Here is a 22775-nt window from a genome sequence, read left to right as displayed (position 1 = left end):
CTGAGCAGTTCTTTGTAAATATCAATATAATGGAAAACTCCTTAAATCTGTGAAAGAGAAAAAAAAAGGTTTTGTTGGTGCCAAGTTCACCAAGCGTGACCACCCTAGCTAACGTGGCTACTCCATGCTTTCAGGTGTACAGCAGCACAGAACATCTGGCCACACCGTCCAACCTGAGCTTCTCATCGGACCGCAGCCACAGTGAGGACAAGGAGGGCTGGGATGGGCGTTTCACACCCTCCCCGGGAGGAGACATTCAGAGACAGGAACGCCAGCACCAAGATCGCAGGGGCAGGTGAGCAGAGCCAGAATGAGTTTGTAGCGCTCTGTTTCTGTTAGGATTCCAGGTGTAAGAGTTAAAAACACGTATTTATTGGAGGCACTCCAAAACAGTGGGCGAAAAGTGCATAAAATGATGATTAGTTCCGAAAAGTCAAGAAATGTTTGCTGAATAGGATGGGCATAACCAATGGCTGCACACATCATAAATTACTATTTTAGCTGTAGATAGGATGTCACCATTGCCCCTTCTACTCCTAACTGACACTGCCGTTGATGTGTTGCAGCCTGCGCCCTCGGGCCTCGTCCAATTCCTTCCATTCTGAGAGGGGCACCAGCCCCCTGGTGATGAGCAGCACCCACAGTCTGGAGACCATGCCCCGCTTCGCCTTCTCCACAGACGACGAAGGTAAGCTCAGTCCCAAGCCCCTCCACTCTTCTTAAAGTCTCCACAGCTTCATGGAAACCAACAAAAATGTAAATATTACATAAGATATTTAATTTCTCATGAAACATTCTTCATAAAAAAACAGATTAGTGTCGATAGGAGGATTCATGACCAAGCCAGGTACAGACTGATCAAAGGGCAAACCGTCAAAACAAAAAGCAGTCTAGTCACAAACACAAGAGTTCAAGTGTATGGACTTTCTCTTTAGAGTGAGCTTCCATCCAGACCAAATTATTTGCGAAGATACTTCAGACATTGCCTTTTTTGGTCAAACACATTTGATTTGAACCCTTATTCCTGTGTATTACAGCTGAGGTGGTAGTGTCAAACCTGCATCGGATCAGGATTCGTAGCAACAGCACCGGGGCCAAACACTCTTCCCCCAGGAACCACAGAGCCCCCCAACGCTTTGGAAACCAGCTGGAGACACCAGATAGACAGACACCAGACAGACCGAGGCTTGGGGGCAAAGTCCCCAAGTCTGCCTCCATCTCCGCCCTGTCTCTCATTATCACTGCAGGTCTGTGTTGGGGGTAATGCATTACAAAAGTAAATCGTTATGTAAATCAGATTACTTTTATGAGTAACTGGGGAAAGTAATGGGTTACTTTGTCAAACGGGGTAATATTACTACAGTTACTTTGTCAAACAACGCTTGCGTTACTTTCACAATCATATCTCTAACGGGCACGTTTCCATGATCTGATCGCGACTTGTTTCCTCATTTATTTCTTGAGCGATTATAAAGGCAACAAGCTCTCACAGTCTCACTGCTGAATTAGACATTTATCCACGTTGCTCCAAATTTCAGAGTGTTTTTGACACCCTGGGTTGACTCCTGCTGCTCTATGTGGGCCCATTTCTCCAAACATCAAATTTCGAAGTTAAGAGTTGGAATAGGGTTAAAAGAAAACATGTAAAACCTGTGTCCACGACTGGAATCAAACACACAACCTTCTGATCCAGAGTCATGGGATAACACTTATCCACCACCTCTGTCCACAGCACCCTAGCAAAACGCAAGCCTACTTGATGGTAATAGTGCTCACTGTTGCCCCTAATGGACAGTTTTGAAGGCATTTCCCGACGGCCTTGGGACATGGATAGATGTTCAATTTCGACGTCAATCTTGAACGCGCTCTCTGGTTTGGAGAAATGTCATGACAGTTGCTGTCCATAGAAATATATAGAGGGCGCACCTCTGATCTTTGCCATTGATCACTTCTGTGAAAACAAAGCCCATGGAGGTCTTTCCTGTGTATTGGCAAGTGTGCCCTCTATACATTTCCATGTGTCTGTGTACGTGTGGTCTACAACCAGAACTGGCGGCTCGAGAGAAAGATTTTGAATGAAAAGATAGGAAATCTGTACAGATGTTTGGCTTACAGTGCATATGGCTTGTAGACTAGCACAGGAAAACAGCGCCACAGATGCCAGGAGAAACTAGTGATCAAACCTGAGTTCATAAATAGCCCATCTCTGTCAGAGTGCACACGGCCCTGTTCGCTCCTACAGAATTGGTGATTTTTTTGGCCTCACTTTGTGCACGGGGGATTGTCATGCTGAAACAGGACAGGGCCTTTCCCAAACTGTTGCCACAAAGCTGGAAGCACAGAATGTCTAGAATGTCATTGTATGCTGTTGCGTTATGATTTCCCTTCACTGGAACTAAGGGGCCTAGCCCGAACCATGAAAAATATCCCCACACTATTATTCCTCCTCCACCAAACTTTACCGTTGGCATTATGAATTGTGACAGGTAGCGTTCTCCTGGCATCCACCTAACCCAGATTAGTCCGCCGAATTGCCAGATGGTGAAGCGTGATTCGTCACTCCAGAGAACGCGTTTCTATTGCTCCAGAGTCCAATGGTGGCGAGCTTTACACCATTCCAGGCGACCCTTGGCATTGCGCATGGTGATATTAGGCTTGTGTGCGGCTGCTCGGCCATGGAAACCCATTTCATGACGCTCCTGAAGAACAGTTAATGAGCTGACGTTGCTTCCAGAGGCAGTTTGGGACTCAGTAGTGAGTGTTGCAACCAAGGACAGGCTATTTTTATGCGTGAAGCGGTTCAGCACTCTGTGGTCCCGTTTTGAAAGCTTGTGTGGCCTACCACTTCGCGGCTGAGCCGTTGTTGCTCCTAGAGGTTTCCACTTCAAAATAACAGCACTTACAGTTGACCAGGGCAGCTCTAGCAGGGAAGAACATTGACGAACTGACTTGTTGGAAAGGTGGCATCCTTTGACGGTGCCATGTTGAAAGTCACTGAGCTCTTCAGTAAGGCCATTCTACTGCTAATGTTTGTCTATGGAGATTACATGGCTGTGTGATCGATTTTATGCAGCTGTCAGCAACGGGCCAAATCCACTAATTTGAAGGGGTGTCCACATGCTTTTGTATATATAGAGTAAGTTAGTCATACAGGGTTACTAGTGCCCAGCGGGCAGATATCGCTGAATAGGGTATGGTATGGCAGGTGTGTTTGTACAGAGCTATTGGCTGTTAAGTTGATTGTAAATGCTAAACAAGAGCGGGCTCTTGTTCTAAATACAACCATTACCCAATGCCTTTTCTAATGTCTTGAACTTTAACTCATCCTTTGTGTACCATTCCAGATGATATGCCCAGCGGCCTCCAGCCCAGCCCCATCTCTTCGCGCTCGCTCTCCTCCAATCATTCGTCCCGCGATTCGTCCCCCAGCCGCGACCTGTCGCTTAGCCTCAGAAGCCTGCGGCCACCCATCGTCATCCACAGCTCAGGGAAGAAATACGGCTTCACCATGCAGGCGATCCGCGTCTACATGGGCGACAGCGACGTTTACACGGTGCACCACATGGTCTCGGTGAGTGCCGCTTTTCTATCCTGCTCCAGAATTAGCCAATAGTTACACAATAAAAGGCGGCATCACTTCACAAAGACTGAGGAATTGTGATAATAAAAAAACACACTTGTTTTACAGAGTGTGGAAGATGGCAGCCCAGCCCACGAGGCAGGACTGAGGGCTGGTGACCTCATCACTCACGTGAACGGAGAGTCCGTGCAGGGTCTGGTCCACACAGAGATGATGGAGCTGCTTCTGAAGGTATATAAAACAATACACACCCTAGAGCCTATACCTAGTGTTGTTATAGGTTGACAATGTTGGAGATAGAAGATCCAATCCTTCATAGTTTTTTTTTGTGAAACACTAACAGAGTGGCGGCAAGGTGGCCCTTCAGACTACGGCATTGGAGAACACGTCTATCAAGGTTGGGCCGGCTCGAAAGACCAGCCACAAGGGAAAGATGGCAAGACGCAGCAAGAAGAGCAAAAAAAGGGACAATCAGGACAGGTGAGGGAAAATATTTAGATTTGTTTTTGTGCTCATTTAATTTGATGGAATATTGCTGCCGTATTGCCATTGTTATGATATATTAACCTGGTGGGGGGTGATACTGTATCAAAACATTTATATAAGTACATCCGGCAAGAGTCGTACTGCAAAAGTCTCTATTCCAAATCGAGTCTAATTGTATTTGTTACATGCTTCGTAAGCAACAGGTGTAGACTAACAGAAAAATGTTTACCCACCGGCCCTTCCCAACAATGCAGAGAGAAATAAAATAGAGAAATAATAGAAAAGTATTTGCGTAATAATAAATACACAATGGTTAACGATAACTTGGCTATATACACAAGGTACCAGTACCGAGTCAATGTGCAAGGGTACAAAGTAATTGAGATATATATGTACATTTAACTTGGAATAAAGTGACAGTAGCAGCAGTGTATGTGACGAGTCCAAAGGGTTCATGCAAAAAGGGTCAATGCAGATAGTCCGAGTAGCAATTTGGTAAACTTTTTAACGAACTATTTAGCAGTCTTATGGCTTGGGGGTAGAAGCTGTTCAGGGTCCTGTTGGTTCCAGACTTGAATTGATTGGCTGGAGTCTTTAGGGCCTTCCTCTGACATTGCCTAGTATAGTGGTCCTGGATGGCCGGAAGCTCGGCCCCAGTGATGTACTGGTCCATACGCACAAGCCTCTGTATCGCCCTGCGGTCGGATGCCAAGCAGTTGCCATACCAAGCGGTGACGCAGCCTGTCAAGATGCTCTCAATGGTGCAGCTGTATAACATTTTTGAGGATCTTAGCCAAATCTTTTCAGTCTCCTGGGGGGGAAGAGGCATGTGTTGGTGTGTGGACCATGATAGATCCTTAGTGATGTGGACACAGAGGAACTTGACGCCCGTCGACGTGAATCTCGCCCCAGTGTTCAATCGAGATCACTACACACTACCGCATGGATGACGACAAACTGCATACCTCACCAGTGTTGCCTTTTTTTAAAATGGAGTAAGAATTCTAAGCCTTGACTTTAGGCTAAGAAACGTAAGGTATACTGTAGAAGACCTCCTTAATGCACAGAGTATTCCCTCTCATTTCTATAACTGTACTGTCATCATCGTGAAACAAGTTGACCTAACCCCGATCAATTAGAACCCCAAATTATCCTCAATGAGAAATTTGTTTTACAGCATACATTTTCAGAAGAAAAAAAACTCCCTTCATAACCCCTTCGTAACTCTTTGTAACCACTGACTGAGCTAGGCGGAGGAGCATCCTGAAGAAGCTGTCCAAGCAGAGCACGGTGATTCACAGCAGCCGCAGCTTCAACTCTGGACTGCAGCACCACTCTGTGTCGTCCAGCGAGAGCCTGCCAGGCTCCCCCACACACAGCCTATCACCTGGCCCCTCCACCCCCTGCCGCAGTCCTGCCCCCGACCACCAGGCTGCAGGTAAGACAAGGCCCACGCTCCTACTACAATGTTGCTACTGACACTGTAACTATGACTACTAATACTACTGTCACTATTACTACTACTGTGGCTACAGTCATTACTGTATTACTAGGCTACTACTAAAACGACTACTGTTACCACTAACTTAAGCTTTTATCTCCCCATTTTGCTTTGCAATATCTCTTAGTCCATGACAATGCAATATCCCCTTTGAGCTGGACTGTAAACTTACTCTGTATTTACCTCTCCCTCAGACACAAACTCTCCACAGAGCACTTCTCCCTGTTCCAGCTCTCCCAGCTCCCCGGCTGCACACATCCGGCCCAGCTCCCTGCACGGCCTGGGCTCCAAGCTGAGTATCCAGCGTTACACCAAGGTGGGTCGCCGCAAGTCCACCAGCAGCATCCCTCCGTCCCCCTTGGCCTGCAACTCCTCTCCCCAGCCTCTGTCACCCCAGCGCTCCCCTTCTCCCCTCCCTGGCATCACCAAGACCTTCCACACAGTCCGTGGCAAGACTCTGTCCCCCCCAACCATTGTCCGCCATTGTGTGCGCCCCCGCAGCGCAGAGCCGCCCCGCTCTCCCCTCCTAAAGAGGGTGCAGTCGGCTGAGAGGCTCTCCGGCGCCTACCACGTTGACAAGAAGTCGTACCCCCACCGGAGGCACACGTTGGAGGTGCCTTTCCAGGGCGAGGGGGAGGACGTGGAGGTGGAGGGGGTCTGCGGCGGGGGGGTCTCCTACCTCGGGGACCACGGGAGGCTGCTGGGGGGTTACGGGGGCTGCCAGAGGTTGAGGGACTGGGCGGCGGAGCGTTCAGAGCAATTGGTGGTGATGAGGAAGCTCAACCTTTCGGAACGCCGTGACTCCTTCAAGAAGCAGGAGGCGGTGCAGGAGGTGAGCTTTGACGAGTCTGACGACCAGAAGACAAGTCCCACATTCACCGTGATGCTCACTGCCCCTGGAGCCAACAGGCTCCAGCAGAGGGCAGCCTCCTGGACGCCCATGTCCCAACCCAGCGAGGAGGTGACTGAGGTGAAACGCTTCACCCTGGTGCCTCAGATTGCTGTGCAGGGCTCGACGGAGAGTGAAGAGCAGGACGACTGGGAGCCGTGCTCAGACGGAGAGGAGGAGGACGGCAAGAGACAGGAGCCCGAATCTACCGATAACAACGTTGGCACACAGCAGCTTGTTAAGGATGTCTCTCTCACGGTGAACGTCTCCAGTAAGGCACCAGAAGCGACAGCTGCTTTACACAAAGACTGCCTCTGATATGGTTGGGGATACCGCAGTAGACTCTAGCCCCCAGAAAGGGAAGCTAAGAAAGTGACATTTCCTTGAATCATTTCATGCAGCACATATCTTCCAAGGATGCACCTTGACACTCACTGTTGAAAGAAGGAAATGTTTGGGCAAAAGAGTGTTTCTCCTCCGAAGGAACTCAAACGAATCGCGACATTGATTTTATTTTGTAGATTTCACTTGATCCAGGATATTGTTTTGTAAATATGTAACACTAGGAAATAGATTGCACTTTATTTCCTGGGATTATTTATTACTTTTATAAGCTAAGTGGATTTTTGGGGCCAAAAAAGGAAAATGTTAAAATGATAGTGGCTAGCCAAGGTTAAATCATGTTTTGTGTCCATATATTTTGTTGTTATGTTTATTTTAAAACATTCTACAGAGTAGTTGCTAATAGTAGTTCAAAGAAGTGAGTAGTTTGAGAGGAATTCATTTTTTACACATTCATGTTTTGATTTAGGCTCGTTTACTGAGACTGCGTGATGCTTTTGTATAATCTCAGACAGTAGTTTTGAAAGTGGTGCTAATGAGCCAAAACGGGTCCCAAAACGGGTACTACATCATCCAATTGTGTACAACGCCATCCATTACATTTTTTTGTTTTTTTTGTTATGATTTGTTACAAATCCAATTCAAACAATATATTAAGAATTTGTTGTGCTTAAGATCCCGGACTGCGTCTTGAACAGTTTGAAGTATATTTTGAATCATATAAAACTGCAGGGCAATTGTTATTTGAACTAATTACAGTGCATTCGTAAAGTATTCAGACACCTTTTTCCACAGTTTGTTACTTTACACACTTATTTAAAAAATGATTTAATAGTTTTTTCCCCCTCAATCTACACACAATACCCCATAATGACAAAGCAAAAACTGTTTTTTGATTTTTTTGTTTGTTGCAAATGTATTAAAAATAAAAAACAGATACCTTATTTACATAAGTATTAAAACCCTTTGCTATGAGACTCGAAATTGAGCTCAGGTGCATCCTGTTTCCATTGATCATCCTTGATGTTTCTACAATTTGATTGGATTCTACCTGTGGTAAATTCAATTGATTGGACATGATTTGCAAAGGCACACACCTGTCTATATAAGGTCTCACAGTTGACAGTGCAAGTCAGAGCAAAAAAACCAAGCCATGAGGTCGAAGGAATTGTCCTAAGAGCTCCGACAGAGAATTGTGTCGAGGCACAGATCTGGGGAAGGATACCAAAAAATGACTGCAGCATTGAAGTTCCCCAAGAACACAGTGGCCTCCATCATTCTTAAATGGAAGAAGTTTGGAACCACCAAGACTCTTCCTGAGCAATCGGGGGAGAAGGGCCTTGGTCAGGGAGGTGACCAAGAACCCGATGGTCACTCGGACAGAGCTCCAGAGTTCCTCTGTTGAGATGGGAGAACCTTCCAGAAGGACAACCATCTCTGTAGCACTCCACCAAATCAGCCCTTTATGGTAGAGCGGCCAGACAGAAGCCACTCATCAGTAAAAGGCACATGACAGCCCGCTTGGTGTTTGCCAAAAGGCACCTAAAGGACTCAGACCATGAGAAGCAAGATTCTCTGGTCTGATGAAACCAAGATTGAACTCTTTGGCCTGAATTCCAAGCGTCACGTCTGGAGGAAACCTGGCACCATCCCTACAGTGAAGCATGGTGGGGGCAGCATCATGCTGTGGGGATGTTTTTCAGCGGCAGGGAGTGGGAGACTAGTCAGGATCGAGGGAAAGATGAATGGAGCAAAGTACAGAGAAATCCTTCATGATAACCTGCTCCAATGACCCTAAGCACACAGCCAAGACAACGCAGGAGTGGCTTCAGGACAAGTCTCAATGTCCTTGAGTGGCCCAGCCAGAGCCCAGACTTGGACCCGATCGAACATCTCTGGAGAGAAAATAGCTGTGCAGCGACGCCCCCCCCGCATCCAACTTCACAGAGCTCGAGAGGATCTGCAGAGAAGAAGGGGGAAAAACTCCCCAAATACAGGTGTGCCAAGCTTGTAGGGTCATACCCAAGAAGAATCGAGGCTGTAATCACCAAAGATGTTTCAACAAAGTACTGAGTAAAGGGTCTGCATATTTATGTAAAATATGATATCAGTTTTGTTATTTTTTAGATATTTGCAAAAAAATCTAAGAACCTGTTTTTACATTGTCATTATGGGGTATTGTGTGTAGATTGAACTATTTAATTGATTTTAGAATAAGGCTGTAACGTAACGAAATGTGGAAAAGGTCAAGGGGTCTGAATACTTTCCGAATGCACTGTGGCTAGTTCAGGTTTTAGTTGATGTGAAGACATTGTATTACTAACAAATGGTATTAGCTGCCATGAAACAGATTTGTTTTGTTTTTGTTCTCTTAACTTATATCTTATGGAATGAGGGCCTTTCTTCTTTGACAAATAGCTCTTATTCCCTTGTTTGCAGGCTTGATAGTAGCAGGAAAATGCAGTCACCTTTACGAATGCTTCAATTATTTTGCTAGTTTATATTTCTAAGCATTTTTACCCAAATCAAAAAGAGGGTATTTCTTCCAATCTTATTGGTTTAGTTAGTTTTGAAACCTACTGATTATATTGCAAAATATTATGCCATTACCTCATCATTATGTTCGTTCATCCCGACCTCATCCACTTCTGGGTTTCCTGGTTTCTCTGTACTGATTCTGATGGACAACAGGGTTTATACCACATGATTTCGCTGAAATCATGGTAGCATGGCAATTTGAGCTTGCTGCCAATGCTTGTACTTCTAAAGCATAACTTTAATCCTATCAAATGCTGTCACCTAATCTCTATCACAGAGGCAATTGTTGACAGGATATTGTTTTGATAAGCCACAGATAGTTTTGCTCTCAAACCTGTTTTTAGGCTACATCCTAGAAATCAGCTGTCCAGGTGACACCACCAAGCTAAAGATAAACCGTTTAAGCTTTCCACAAGATCCGCTTGCATATTTTCTAATTATCCTCAATGCAGCCTTTGACCTTTTATCTACATATTAGACTCAGATTTGAGCACAATGACTAGTGTGCGTGTGAAAATGTCCATGCGTAAGAAACCCATTCCTCTTTCATCTCCTTCTTCTGTGTGTTGATGTTTACATTGGGGTAAAGTGCACTAAGGAAAATGTATATTTTGACATGAATTTTGTAAACGACATAAGGAAGAGGCAACGATGGAGGAGTGTCACGTTCCTTCAGTCAGAACCCAGGGCTTAGATATTAGGAACAGATGATAGTTTTATGTCTTTGTACTGTACATGTATTTATGTACAGTGAGGGGGGAAAAGTATTTGATCCCCTGTTGATTTTGTACGTTTGCCAGCTGACAAAGAAATGATCAGTCTTTTAATGCTAGGTTTATTTGAACCTGGCATTTAAAATGATTTGAACAACAAAAAAATCCAGAAAAATGCATGTCAAAAATGTTATAAATTGATTTGCATTTTAATGAGGGAAATAAGTATTTGACCACCTCTCAATCAGAAAGATTTCTGGCTCCCAGGTGTCTTTTATTACAGGTAACGAGCTGAGATTAGGAGCACACTCTTAAAGGGAGTGCTCCTAATCTCAGTTTGTTACCTGTATAAAATACACCTGTCCACAGAAGCAATCAATCAGATTCCAAACTCTCCACCATGGCCAAGACCAAAGAGCTCTCCAAGGATGTCAGGGACAAGATTGTAGACCTACACAAGGCTGGAGTGGGCTACAAGACCATCGCCAAGCAGCTTGGTGAGAAGGTGACAACAGTTGACAGTTGGTGTGATTATTCGCAAATGGAAGAAACACAAAAGAACTGTCAATCTCCCTCGGCCTGGGGCTCCATGCAAGATCTCACCTCGTGGAGTTACAATGATCATGAGAATGGTGCGGAATCAGCCCAGAACTACACGGGAGGATCTTGTCAATGATCTCAAGGCAGCTGGGACCATAGTCACCAAGAAAACAATTGGTAACACACTACGCTGTGAATGCTGAAATCCTGCAGCGCTCACAAGGTCCCCCTGCTCAAGAAAGCACATATACATGCCCGTCTGAAGTTTGCCAATGAACATCTGAATGATTCAGAGGACAACTGATTGAAAGTGTTGTGGTCAGATGTGACGAAATGGAGCTCTTTGGGATCAACTCAAGTCGCCGTGTTTGGAGGAGGAGGAATGCTGCCTATGACCCCAATAACACCATCCCCACCGTCAAACATGGAGGTGGAAACATTATACTTTGGGGGTGTTTTTTCTGCTACGATGGACGGGGCCATGTACCGTCAAATCTTGGGTGAGAACCTCCTTCCCTCAGCCAGGGCATTGAAATTGGGTCGTGGATAGGTATTCCAGCATGACAATGACCCAAAACACACGGCCAAGGCAACAAAGGAGTGACTCAAGAAGAAGCACATTAAGGTCCTGGAGTGGCCTAGCCAGTCTCCAGACCTTAATCCCATAGAAAATCTGTGGAGGGAGCTGAAGGTTTGAGTTGCCAAATGTCAGCCTCGAAACCTTAATGACTTGGAGAAGATCTGCAAAGAGGAGTGGGACAAAATCCCTCCTGAGATGTGTGCAAACCTGGTGGCCAACTTCAAGAAACGTCTGACCTCTGTGATTGCCAACAAGGGTTTTGCCACCAAGTACTAAGTCATGTTTTGCAGAGGGGTCAAATACAGTGCCTTGCGAAAGTATTCGGCCCCCTTGAACTTTGCGACCTTTTGCCACATTTCAGGCTTCAAACATAAAGATATAAAACTGTATTTTTTTGTGAAGAATCAACAACAAGTGGGACACAATCATGAAGTGGAACGACATTTATTGGATATTTCAAACTTTTTGAACAAATCAAAAACTGAAAAATTGGGCGTGCAAAATTATTCAGCCCCCTTAAGTTAATACTTTGTAGCGCCACCTTTTGCTGCGATTACAGCTGTAAGTCGCTTGGGGTATGTCTCTATCAGTTTTGCACATCGAGAGACTGAAATTTTTTCCCATTCCTCCTTGCAAAACAGCTCGAGCTCAGTGAGGTTGGATGGAGAGCATTTGTGAACAGCAGTTTTCAGTTCTTTCCACATATTCTCGATTGGATTCAGGTCTGGACTTTGACTTGGCCATTCTAACACCTGGATATGTTTATTTTTGAACCATTCCATTGTAGATTTTGCTTTATGTTTTGGATCATTGTCTTGTTGGAAGACAAATCTCTGTCCCAGTCTCAGGTCTTTTGCAGACTCCATCAGGTTCTCTTCCAGAATGGTCCTGTATTTGGCTCCATCCATGTTCCCATCAATTTTAACCATCTTCCCTGCCCCTGCTGAAGAAAAGCAGGCCTAAACCATGATGCTGCCACCACCATGTTTGACAGTGGGGATGGTGTGTTCAGGGTGATGAGCTGTGTTGCTTTTACGCCAAACATAACGTTTTGCATTGTTGCCAAAAAGTTCAATTTTGGTTTCATCTGACCAGAGCACCTTCTTCCACATGTTTGGTGTGTCTCCCAGGTGGCTTGTGGCAAACTTTAAACAACACTTTTTATGGATATCTTTAAGAAATGGCTTTCTTCTTGCCACTCTTCCATAAAGGCCAGATTTGTGCAATATACGACTGATTGTTGTCCTATGGACAGAGTCTCCCACCTCAGCTGTAGATCTCTGCAGTTCATCCAGAGTGATCATGGGCCTCTTGGCTGCATCTCTGATCAGTCTTCTCCTTGTATGAGCTGAAAGTTTAGAGGGACGGCCAGGTCTTGGTAGATTTGCAGTGGTCTGATACTCCTTCCATTTCAATATTATCGCTTGCACAGTGCTCCTTGGGATGTTTAAAGCTTGGGAAATCTTTTTGTATCCAAATCCGGCTTTAAACTTCTTCACAACAGTATCTCGGACCTGCCTGGTGTGTTCCTTGTTCTTCATGATGCTCTCTGCGCTTTTAACGGACCTCTGAGACTATCACAGTGCAGGTGCATTTATACGGAGACTTGATTACCCACAGGTGGATTGTATTTATCATCATTAGTCATTTAGGTCAACATTGGATGATTCAGAGATCCTCACTGAACTTCTGGAGAGAGTTTGCTGCACTGAAAGTAAAGGGGCTGAATAATTTTGCACGCCCAATTTTTCAGTTTTTGATTTGTTAAAGTTTGAAATATCCAATAAATGTCGTTCCACTTCATGATTGTGTCCCACTTGTTGATTCTTCACAAAAAAATACAGTTTTATATCTTTATGTTTGAAGCCTGAAATGTGGCAAAAGGTCGCAAAGTTCAAGGGGGCCGAATACTTTCACAAGGCACTGTACTTATTTCCCTCATTAAAATGCAAATCAATTTATAACATTTTTGACATGCGTTTTTCTGGATTTTTTTGTTGTTATTCTGTCTCTCACTGTTCAAATAAACCTACCATTTAAAATTATAGACAGATAATTTCTTTGTCAGTGGGCAAATGTACAAAATCAGCAGGGGAACAAATACTTTTTTCCCTCACTATGTATTTTTATATCGGAGTCTGTTAATGCCATATGCATTATTATTCTACTTAATATGATGATATTTTGGAGTATACCAACATACCAGTTGCACAAGCGGTGTGAACAACAATGGCTGTAAAAATGTGCCTCAAGGATGAAGCTGGTTGGGGAATCACATCAGTATTGCAATGCATATTGTACAATTAGTGATGTTGTGTTGAACACCATCATTTTGGGCCTTTTATACACTACAGTAGTTCTGAAGGTTGATATTGTGTCCATTTTTACTTGCTGTTATGTAACTGTCTGTATATAATCAAACATTGGCAGAGGGGGGTTCTTTCGAAGTCTCAACAGATCCTCAAAAGAGGTCTATATTTTCAAGATTTGATGAACTACTCAGAAGTCAGTGGTGGTGAAATGGAATTATACCCAGGACATGCTATCTCGCAAAGCCGGTCAGAATTGTTTACAAACGAACATGCTATGTACAATTTGAACAAATGGTATTTTGTAATCCTGTGTTTCTATGTACTGTGTAGGTATTGTATTGCAGTCTGTGCATTTCAACACTACACCTTTTAAAGGCTTTACTCAAGTACCTTTTTGGAACTGTAAAACTTCCGAACTGTTCTATAAGAATACAGTATGATGCATTTTCTCTTGTTTACGCCTTTGTTAGCTGCATGCTGCATGAGACAAGGACACATCATACTTGATTGCATGGTACTCTGGGTTTATATAGCCCGTGCTGGGGTTTCTACAGTGTGTCTAATAGAGCATTTGTGTGCTAAGTCAACTTTTTCACTTTCCTCTGACTCCTACTCATCATACCCTGAACCACAAATAGACAACTGGTCTGTTTTCCTAATAGTTGTAGGTCTTTTTCTGTGTGTACTGGGATGAAATCTTCCACTCTCGGGATGTGTATGTCTAATGTTTTTCACTTTCTCACCACTGCGCGGTAAAATAATCTCTTTCGTCATCTACGTCATAAAGGGGGATGCATGCGGTTCATCAAGGGCTGGGAGTGAAGCTTAGACGGTTAGGCTACTAGCATAGTCCATTAGTCTACGGTGGTTTGTCTCTCTTGCATTTAACCCTCATTTTAACACATTTTCCATTTTGTCTGCTCTCGGAACGCCTCTATGCTGACTTAGTTGTAGACAAGGGTACCTGTACACATTGTCACACACTTACAGGGTCAAATGGACACATATGCAAAAACATGTCCACATTCATTCTTTCCCTTTTGTTTAATTCTGTGATTGGGTTAGAAATACTGGAGGTACAGTGCTAATGTCCATTTTATGTGAATATGGAGAGTATGGTGGTGTTCATATTTGTTTCATTTGAAGCCAGTTTTGTCTGACTAGTTTTTCTTTTTGTGGTTCTAACTGTATGGCCTAGCGCCCTATTCAAACAAAAGCAAATGTTGAGTAAATAGATGGCTAGGATGTGAATATGCCTATGGTTGGGTTGGACTATTGAATGTGTTTGCCAAGAAGTGCTTGTGTACCTGAGAATCCGAACAATTTTGCAGGCTCATATCACTTTGCCTCGTTTGAACATCTGTCTGCTTTTGTTTGAGTAGGGATGCCGGCCATCCTTGGTACAAGTGTCAAGATTGATCTATTTTGTGTTTTTACTTGATGTTTCCAAACGGTTTTATAATAAATTGTTTCCGTATGGCATTTGATATTGAAGGCATACATTGTCCTATCTTTTGTTTAAGAAGTTATTTTGAACTGGTGCGTGTTCAGCAAGCTTCATACAACACAAGTTTAGCTGGTATGACCAATAGTATGGAGCTGCAGCCCTGCGACGAAACTAGCCAGTCACTAAAAGCAATACTATTGCCATCTACTGGCCGTGTTTAATCCCTACCACATATTTGTGAACTCCTCTTCTTTCCTAGATTTCTTTCCACCTTTCCTTGCTTCATTTTCTTCTTTACTGGCTCCCTTTCATTATCTCCTTTTCTCGCTCCCTTCCTTACCTCCCTACTGGCTGTGGTTATGGCCGTGGTTAATCCCTACCACATGTATGAACTCCTCCTTTTTGTTCCTAGATTCCTTTCCCTTTCCTTCCCTCATGTCCTAGCTTCCTTTCCTCCTTTTGATGACTTCCTTTCTTTTCCATACCTCCATTTCCTATCCGTTTCCTTAATTCCTTTCCTCTTAATTTCCTCCTTTACTTCTTTTCCTTTATTAATAGTCTTTCCTAGTTTCCTTTTCTCCTTTCATCGTTTCCTTTTCCTCCTTTCCTAGCTTCTTTTCAATTTCCTAGCTTCCTTCCCTATTTCATGTCCTTATTTCCTTTCCTAGCTCCCTTTCCTTTCCTCTCTACTGGCCATGGTTACATTTCACATTTGAGGAAGCTAAGAATTTATCCTACCATTTCTACCGATCTACGTGCCAGTTGTCTCGTCAGTTTCATTTCAATAACAACGTTTTAGTTTCTCAAAAACATTGTCACAAGGTTACAAAAATGACTGAGAAGCTCAGCTTAGTAGTAGTGGTGATCAGAAATCAGACATCCCCAAATGGGCGCTTTCCGACCTCACTACTTCAACATTAACAGGACAGAGAAACGAACCAGACACATGCTCATTGCTCACATGAGGTGTGATTCCAGACAGAGTTAAGCATGTGTGTAAATGGAACGTAATTCCCTTTATATGCTGTTTTCTCTCAATGCTTATTGTGAGCTTGAATTTAAGCATGAGAATAGCATGCTGTTCACCTGCTATTCGTTTTGAGTGGAGATCGAATACATTAAGGTGTGGCTGAAGTGTCTACATATACTGTACGCCGTTTTCTGACCTTGACTTAATTCCCTAATAATTCCACCTCCTTTACGCGCAAGGAAGTCATGAATATGGTATTGCGAACCAAATGCAAAAAACGTCTATATTATTTTTTACGATAACAGCTATGTAAGCTAGTAATCCGTTTGGATAAGGGAATTGTAAATATAAATGACACTTGTTTTAGATACATTTTACCTTTATAATCGCTGGAGACTGCCATTATGCAGAATTTAAATTGTACAGCCTTTTAGCTTGCAGGGATGGACACTCGAAACGTATTAATTATCGGCTACCACGACTTTCCCTGTTTCCTATTTCTATCAAGGTAGATATTCAGTATTGACTGTCAGTAGGCCTAATAACCACACATATCCAACTGCCAATTTACTTTTAGCCCGCTTCAGTTGGTTTAGCCTAGATTGTTATTACATTGTTTTCTAAACTTTCATGTGCTTCCTCTGTAAACGTCGTAACGGCCATGTGATTGTTGCCGATGATCATTAGTATCATATTAAAAAAAGACTTGTAGGCTAATTTAAATCACTTCGGAGCCGATCGCAGACCAAGCCGAGTTTGAACCCAACGCGTGCCGCAATACTTCGCTGTCATTACACAGTTCCAGGGTTTGTACAGGCAATAGAGCAGGGTATAGAGCGGTAGGTTTGTCATATGCGGAAGATGTCATGTCTGAGATTTAACACTATTGCCAACACTATTGTCCCTATTATAATTAGATTTACGCTAATCTTCCAACATTAAGACCATTATTTGTGTATTTTAGCAGTCCTATTGAGACCAAGGACTCTTGCAACTCAATAACACCAAAATCCCAATTACGGCATTATAGTGGCGCAGCGGTCACTACAGAACCTGTTTCGATCCTGGCGCACAATTGGCCCAGCGTCGTCCGGGTTAAAGGAGGGTTTGTCCAGGGTAGGCCGTCATTGTTAATAAGAATTTGTTAAGTGTTTTTTTATACTGTTAAGTACATTTAAAAATTTAAAAAATACCCCAAGGAAAAAAAACTATCACAAAGAACAACCACATTCCTCAGTAAAGAGGTCCTCAAACAACAGTCTTGTGCTGATGACGTCGCCATAGTCTAGGACTGGAAGAAACGGAGGAGAGGAGATGAGTAGAGGAAACATGGAAACAAATGCGGCTGAAATGAGACATTCCTTCTCCACTAGCGAGTCATCAGGCAAATTACATTTCCCTGGATTGTAGGCTTTGTAGGCTTTCCCAGTGCCTCTTCATCTCCTGCACCAGGATCCTCTCTTCCTCTTGCAGTCTGTTCACCAACATCAGTCTGCAAAAAATTGCCTTTTTGATGGCAAGATGGCTGTTGCCTGTGAGATGTAACGGGACAGCGATGATTGCAGCCTACGGTGAAGGTAAACATTCAATCACAATAGAAACCTTCTGCAATCATACACTTACTGTTGCCAAGTCTCTCCCATGACCACACAAAGTTGTCAGTATTGAGCAGCTCATCCACTGTGGGGAGCCTAAACTTTGCCTGCTGCTCGTGAAGTTGAACAATGGCAGTTGTCAAGGCCTTGTCCTAAACTATTTTTATCCGAATCTGATGCCTCCTCTTGTTGCCGTCTGAATAAAAAGGGGTGATTAGACGGACTTGGGGCTCCCGAGCGGCGTAGCGGTCTAAGGAACTGCATCTCAGTGCTTGAGGTGTCACTACAGACCCTGGTTAGATTCCAGGCTGTATCACAACCGGCAGTGATTGAGAATCCCATAGGGCGGCACACAATTGGCCCAGCATCGTCCGGGTTTGGGTTTGGCCGGGGTAGGCCATCATTGTAAATAAGAATTTGTTCTTAACTGACTTGCCTAGTTAAATAAAGGTTAATTAAATAAATAATAAATCAGATATATTACATTACTAAAAGTTATAGAGCTACTGTAGAGGCACAAACAAAGAAAGTACAAATCAATTAACTCAGTTCGAAAGCATTTGTCATGCAGTTATAACATTACACAAGGCATGCACAGTTGTGGCTCACAAGTTGATCTGTTGTTTATGGTCACGTAATTTCTCAGTTGAATGAAATGTTTTGCATTAGATCAATAACATAGGTCATGCCTACATTTGATCATCAACATGGTCTGATGTGACTAATGCATTTTCTTTCACAAATCAGTTTTACTGCTTGATTAATAATGTTTGAGGTCATATTGTTGTTGGGGCTTACCTGTCCAACGGTAGAGGTAGTGTTTCCTCTGTCTCACACTGTCAAGCCCCTCAGTCTTCTTCTGGAGATGCCATGTCTGCCCTGTCTGACTATCCTGAAGTGTGGCTGTCAAACATAGAGCAAGTTACAAACATGACTCCACTGACATCAACGCAATTCTGAGGTTGAGAGACAGAAACATTCACTTTTCTGCCTATTGGATTCTGGCTTGAAATATACTTATTCCTGTCATCATATTAGAACGTATTGATTACTTTACATGTATACGAAATGTACAGTTGAAGTTGGAAGTTTACATACACCTTAGCCAAATACACCTAAACTTTTTTTCACAATTCCTGACATTTAATCCTAGTAACAATTCCCTGTCTTACGTCAGTTAGGAGCACCACTTTATTTTAAGAATGTGAAATGTCAGAATAATAGCAGAGAGAATTATTTCAGCTTTTATTTCTTTCATCACATTCCCAGTGGGTCAGAAGTTCACATACACTCAATTAGTATTTGGTAGCATTGCCTTTAGATTGTTTAACTTGGGTCAAATGTTTAGGGTAGCCTTCCACAAGCTTCCCCATTAATCCTGACAGAGCTGGTGTAACTGAGTCAGGTTTTTAGGCCTCCTCGCTCGCACATGCCTTTTCAGTTCTGCCTACAAATTTTCTATAGGATTGAGGTCAGGGCTTTGTGATGATCACTCCAATATATTTACTTTGTTGTCCTTAAGCCATTTTGCCACAACTTTGGAAGTATGCTTGGGGTCATTGTCCATTTGGAAGACCCATTTGTGACCAAGGTTTAACTTCCTGACTGATGTCTTGAGATGTTGCTTCAATATATCCATGTAATTTTCCTCTTCATGATGCCATCTATTTTGTGAAGTTCACCAGTCCCTCCTGCAGCAAAGCATCCCCACAACATGATGCTGCCACCCCTGTGCTTCACGGTTGGGATGGTGTTCTATGGCTTGCAAGCCTCCCCCTTTTTCCTTCAAACATAACGATGGTCATTAAGGCCAAACAGTTATATTTTTGTTTCATCAGACCAGAGGAGATTTCTTCAAAAAGTACGATCTTTGTCCCCATGTGCAGTTGCAAACCGTAGTCTGGCTTTTTTATGGCGATTTTGGAGTAGTGGCTTCTTCCTTGCTGAGCGGCCTTTCAGGTTATGTCGATATTGGACTCGTTTTACTGTGGACATATATACTTTTGTACCGGTTTCATCCAGCATCTTCACAAGGTCCTTTGCTGTTGTTCTGGGATTGATTTGCACTTTTCGCACCAAAGTACATTCATCTCTAGGAGACAGAACGCGTCTCCTTCCTGAGCGGTATGACGGCTGCGTGGTCCCATGGTGTTTATACTTGCACACTATTGTTTGTACAGAAGAATGTGGTACCTTCAGGCGTTTGGAAATTGCTCTTAAGGATGAACCAGACTTGTGGAGGTCTACAATTTTTTCTGAGGTCTTGGCTGATTTTAATTTTTTTCCCCATGATGTCAAGCAAAGAGGCACTGAGTTTGAAGGTCGGCCTTGAAATACATCCACAGGTACACCTCCAATTGACTCAAATTATGTCAATTAGCCTATCAGAAGCTTCTAAAGCCATGACTTCATTTTCTGGAATTTTCCAAGCTATTTAAAGGCACAGACAACTTAGTGTATGTAAACTTCTGACCCACTGGAATTGTGATACAGTGAGTTTTAAGTGAAATAATCTGTCTGTAAACAATTGTTGGAAAAATTACTTGTAAATACCCATTCAATTGCTGGGAGATTATACATGGAGTGTGCGACTTTCTTTATTTTGATAGTTTATTGGAAAAATTAGAAGTAGATGTTCTAACCGACTTGCCAAAACTATAGTTTGTTAAAAAGACATTTGTGGAGTGGTTGAAAAACAAGTTTTAATAACTCCAACCTGAGTGTATGTAAACTTCCAACTTCAACTGTATATGTTGGGGGTCAATGAAGGGTGAATAGGAACTTTGGGTATGGAAAGTTACTGAGTGAGACTATGGGAGGGTCAGAAAGTTCATATTCTGTTCAAACGTGTTATTGCTGAATATTAATATTTCTAAGGAAGGAGGCAAAGGGTAGCAGTTTGGTTTTACTTCCTGATAAGGCAGGCCAGTTGCTGTGGAACTAGGACAAGGAGGCATGTGAAACTCAACTCGAGATAAGGTTAGCAGTTGAAGAGAGAAGACATTGCTGGGAAGAGGCCATAGGGGCCCACCCCGAAAACCATCTGACTACAGTCCTATCCCATACACAAACACTTCCACCCCCATGAGGGTCCTAGACTTAGGTAGGCCATGACAATACCAGGAAAAGGAACATATTGTGTTTATGCCTAACAACAGGGAAGGAGTGTTTATCTTAGACATGCAAGGTGGCAACTCCGCCCAGTTTGAAGGTATATATATATATATATGCTTGTGGGTAGAATTAACGGTTTGAGTTTTTTCTGGTTGTCTGTTTCAGCTTTTGCTCTATTTGTTCAGAACCTAACATACCTTCAGGCCACTGCTGGACCTCAGCAACCCACTCCTGAAACACAGCGTAGTTGATGTCCAGCTCTGCCCGCTTTTCTTCAAGGAGGCTGATTGTCTCTTTCAGTCTTTCAGACATTCTGAAAAATTCAATTCAATTAAGGAATAACATATGTGAAGGTTTTAATGTCAAGTGAATCACACTAAAATATTTGACTTTAATGTATATAGTTTTCCTACATCAAGATGACTAATAGAATAATTAAAAGCTGAGCCAGGGATGCACACAGAAGATCAGACATGTAGAAATAGATTAACAAGAATGAGAAAGCAGATACAGATCAAACAAATATATATTATGAAAGCACACACCCCCCCCCATCAAAAAAACCCCTTCATCTTCAGTCAGCTATTCTAATAATGTACTACCGTGTGCCTAACCAATCAACATAAAGATTGCTATTACAGTCGTGTAAGATACAAAATATTAACATTACATCACATCATCGTAGCATCATCAGTTAAACTCAGAAAGTATGCAGCTTGACTAAAAAGTGTGTATTGCAGGAGGTGCTATCAGATTTAATTTGAAACACCAAAACAATAAACACACACCGTGCTCCTGGAAGGTAAGGGACCACGCATCATCCTGATGAATTACGGTGGGACAAGGGGCAATAAAACCCTTCAAACAGAGGACTCCTGTTGTGCAAAACCTTGGTGCTATGGGTGGCTATGTCACATGCGTCACAGAGACGATGCCGGGACAGGCTATCCTCACTGTTTCAATACTGACACTGGCCCAACACAGTACCTTCAGCAGAGAGCATGCTGTCCACCATTGCCTCAATCCTTTACCCCAACTTTTGTCTGCCTCTCTGCCCAAGTCACCTTTGGGGTTACGTGACAATCTGGCCCCATGAAACTCCCCATCAGCTCCTGTAGGTCCTGCATCAGGGAGTCTTGTGGAGATCTAAAAAAAAAAAAAAAAAAATTGAATACAAAATTATGACAGAACTCATGAACAGAATAGCTTGGCTGTATTAAAAACATGTTAAAGTTAGCATGGTATTTGTTTGGCATTCCAGCATTCTGTACCTGAATCTTGTGGGGATAGGTGCAGGAGCATGGTACTGCAGGAGTATGGGTACTGGTACTGGAAACTATTAAATAAAAATGGTGTTATATTTCTTCATCAACGCAACTTAAGTATAACTTAGTATAACTGTGTTGATTGGGTGATGAGATGAGAATCCACTCTGACAGATATTTCATGAAATTATGATATATGTCCTGTACATCATTATATTAGATATGTCATTACATTACATGTGCATAACTATGTGGTTTTAATGTACATTAGCAGTGGTTCTTCTTATTTTGAGAGTAATATAACATTTTGAATCTATTTTCAATACATGCAACCTAAGAGTTCATGCCTGCAAGACAGAAGCTTAGGTTACAGTCAATCGGTCTGAGGATTTTAAAGTTTTATAGCACTACTTTGTATTGAAATGAAAGCCAGTGAGCCAGCAAAAAATGTGTCAGTATATTGCAACAGCATTCAGTAGTAGTTATAAATGTCCTAACAAGGTAGTCATGCTGCCTGACAGTTGAACGACACTAGCCTTGATGAGGCCCTTACTCTTTTTGGGGTTGTTGTGTGTAGTGTGATTTCCTCAGGGTCAAGCGACCTGGCTTCATGTCTACCTCAGATTAACACCCCCTCCTACCATTCGCTACTCTGATGAGCAGAAGTAGGACAGTGTATGATGCTCAAAAGCATGTCCTGTTCAGGCGTGAGGGATTTGTGATAGAGAAGCACAGGTTGTGTTTTCTGAACTGAGGGAGTAGTGTAACGATCCTAGCCATGATAAGTCTATTAAGAAATCCCCCGAGGGAGATTTCACTCTTGGCATCTCCCTTGGGGTTCTTTTGGGGCAGGGTTTCCCAAACCTCTCCTCGGCCTCTCCAGACGTTTCAAATTTTTGTTTT

The 22775-nt window shown here is 43.0% G+C and overlaps 1 protein-coding gene across 2 annotated transcripts in view; it reads left to right on the top strand.

The window, feature by feature from the left end:
- LOC112250739 (microtubule-associated serine/threonine-protein kinase 3) overlaps window positions 1-7665 on the top strand; it is a 44179-nt gene extending 36514 nt beyond the window's left edge. Inside the window, exons 19-26 of one of the 2 annotated variants that reach the window (XM_042322030.1) lie at window positions 135-295; window positions 567-688; window positions 1038-1247; window positions 3345-3571; window positions 3689-3811; window positions 3924-4060; window positions 5317-5504; window positions 5762-7665. In XM_042322030.1, the coding sequence (XP_042177964.1) occupies window positions 135-295; window positions 567-688; window positions 1038-1247; window positions 3345-3571; window positions 3689-3811; window positions 3924-4060; window positions 5317-5504; window positions 5762-6774 (2181 nt within the window). In that variant the 3' untranslated portion in view covers window positions 6775-7665. The remainder of the gene's footprint in view (window positions 1-134; window positions 296-566; window positions 689-1037; window positions 1248-3344; window positions 3572-3688; window positions 3812-3923; window positions 4061-5316; window positions 5505-5761) is intronic. The other variant, XM_024421137.2, reaches the window with a different exon arrangement.
- The last annotated feature ends 15110 nt before the right edge of the window (window positions 7666-22775 follow it).

This window comes from Oncorhynchus tshawytscha, linkage group LG05, assembly GCF_018296145.1.
Source record: "Oncorhynchus tshawytscha isolate Ot180627B linkage group LG05, Otsh_v2.0, whole genome shotgun sequence".
Lineage (NCBI taxonomy): Eukaryota > Metazoa > Chordata > Actinopteri > Salmoniformes > Salmonidae > Oncorhynchus > Oncorhynchus tshawytscha.
This window is presented reverse-complemented; position numbering and strand designations above follow the sequence as displayed.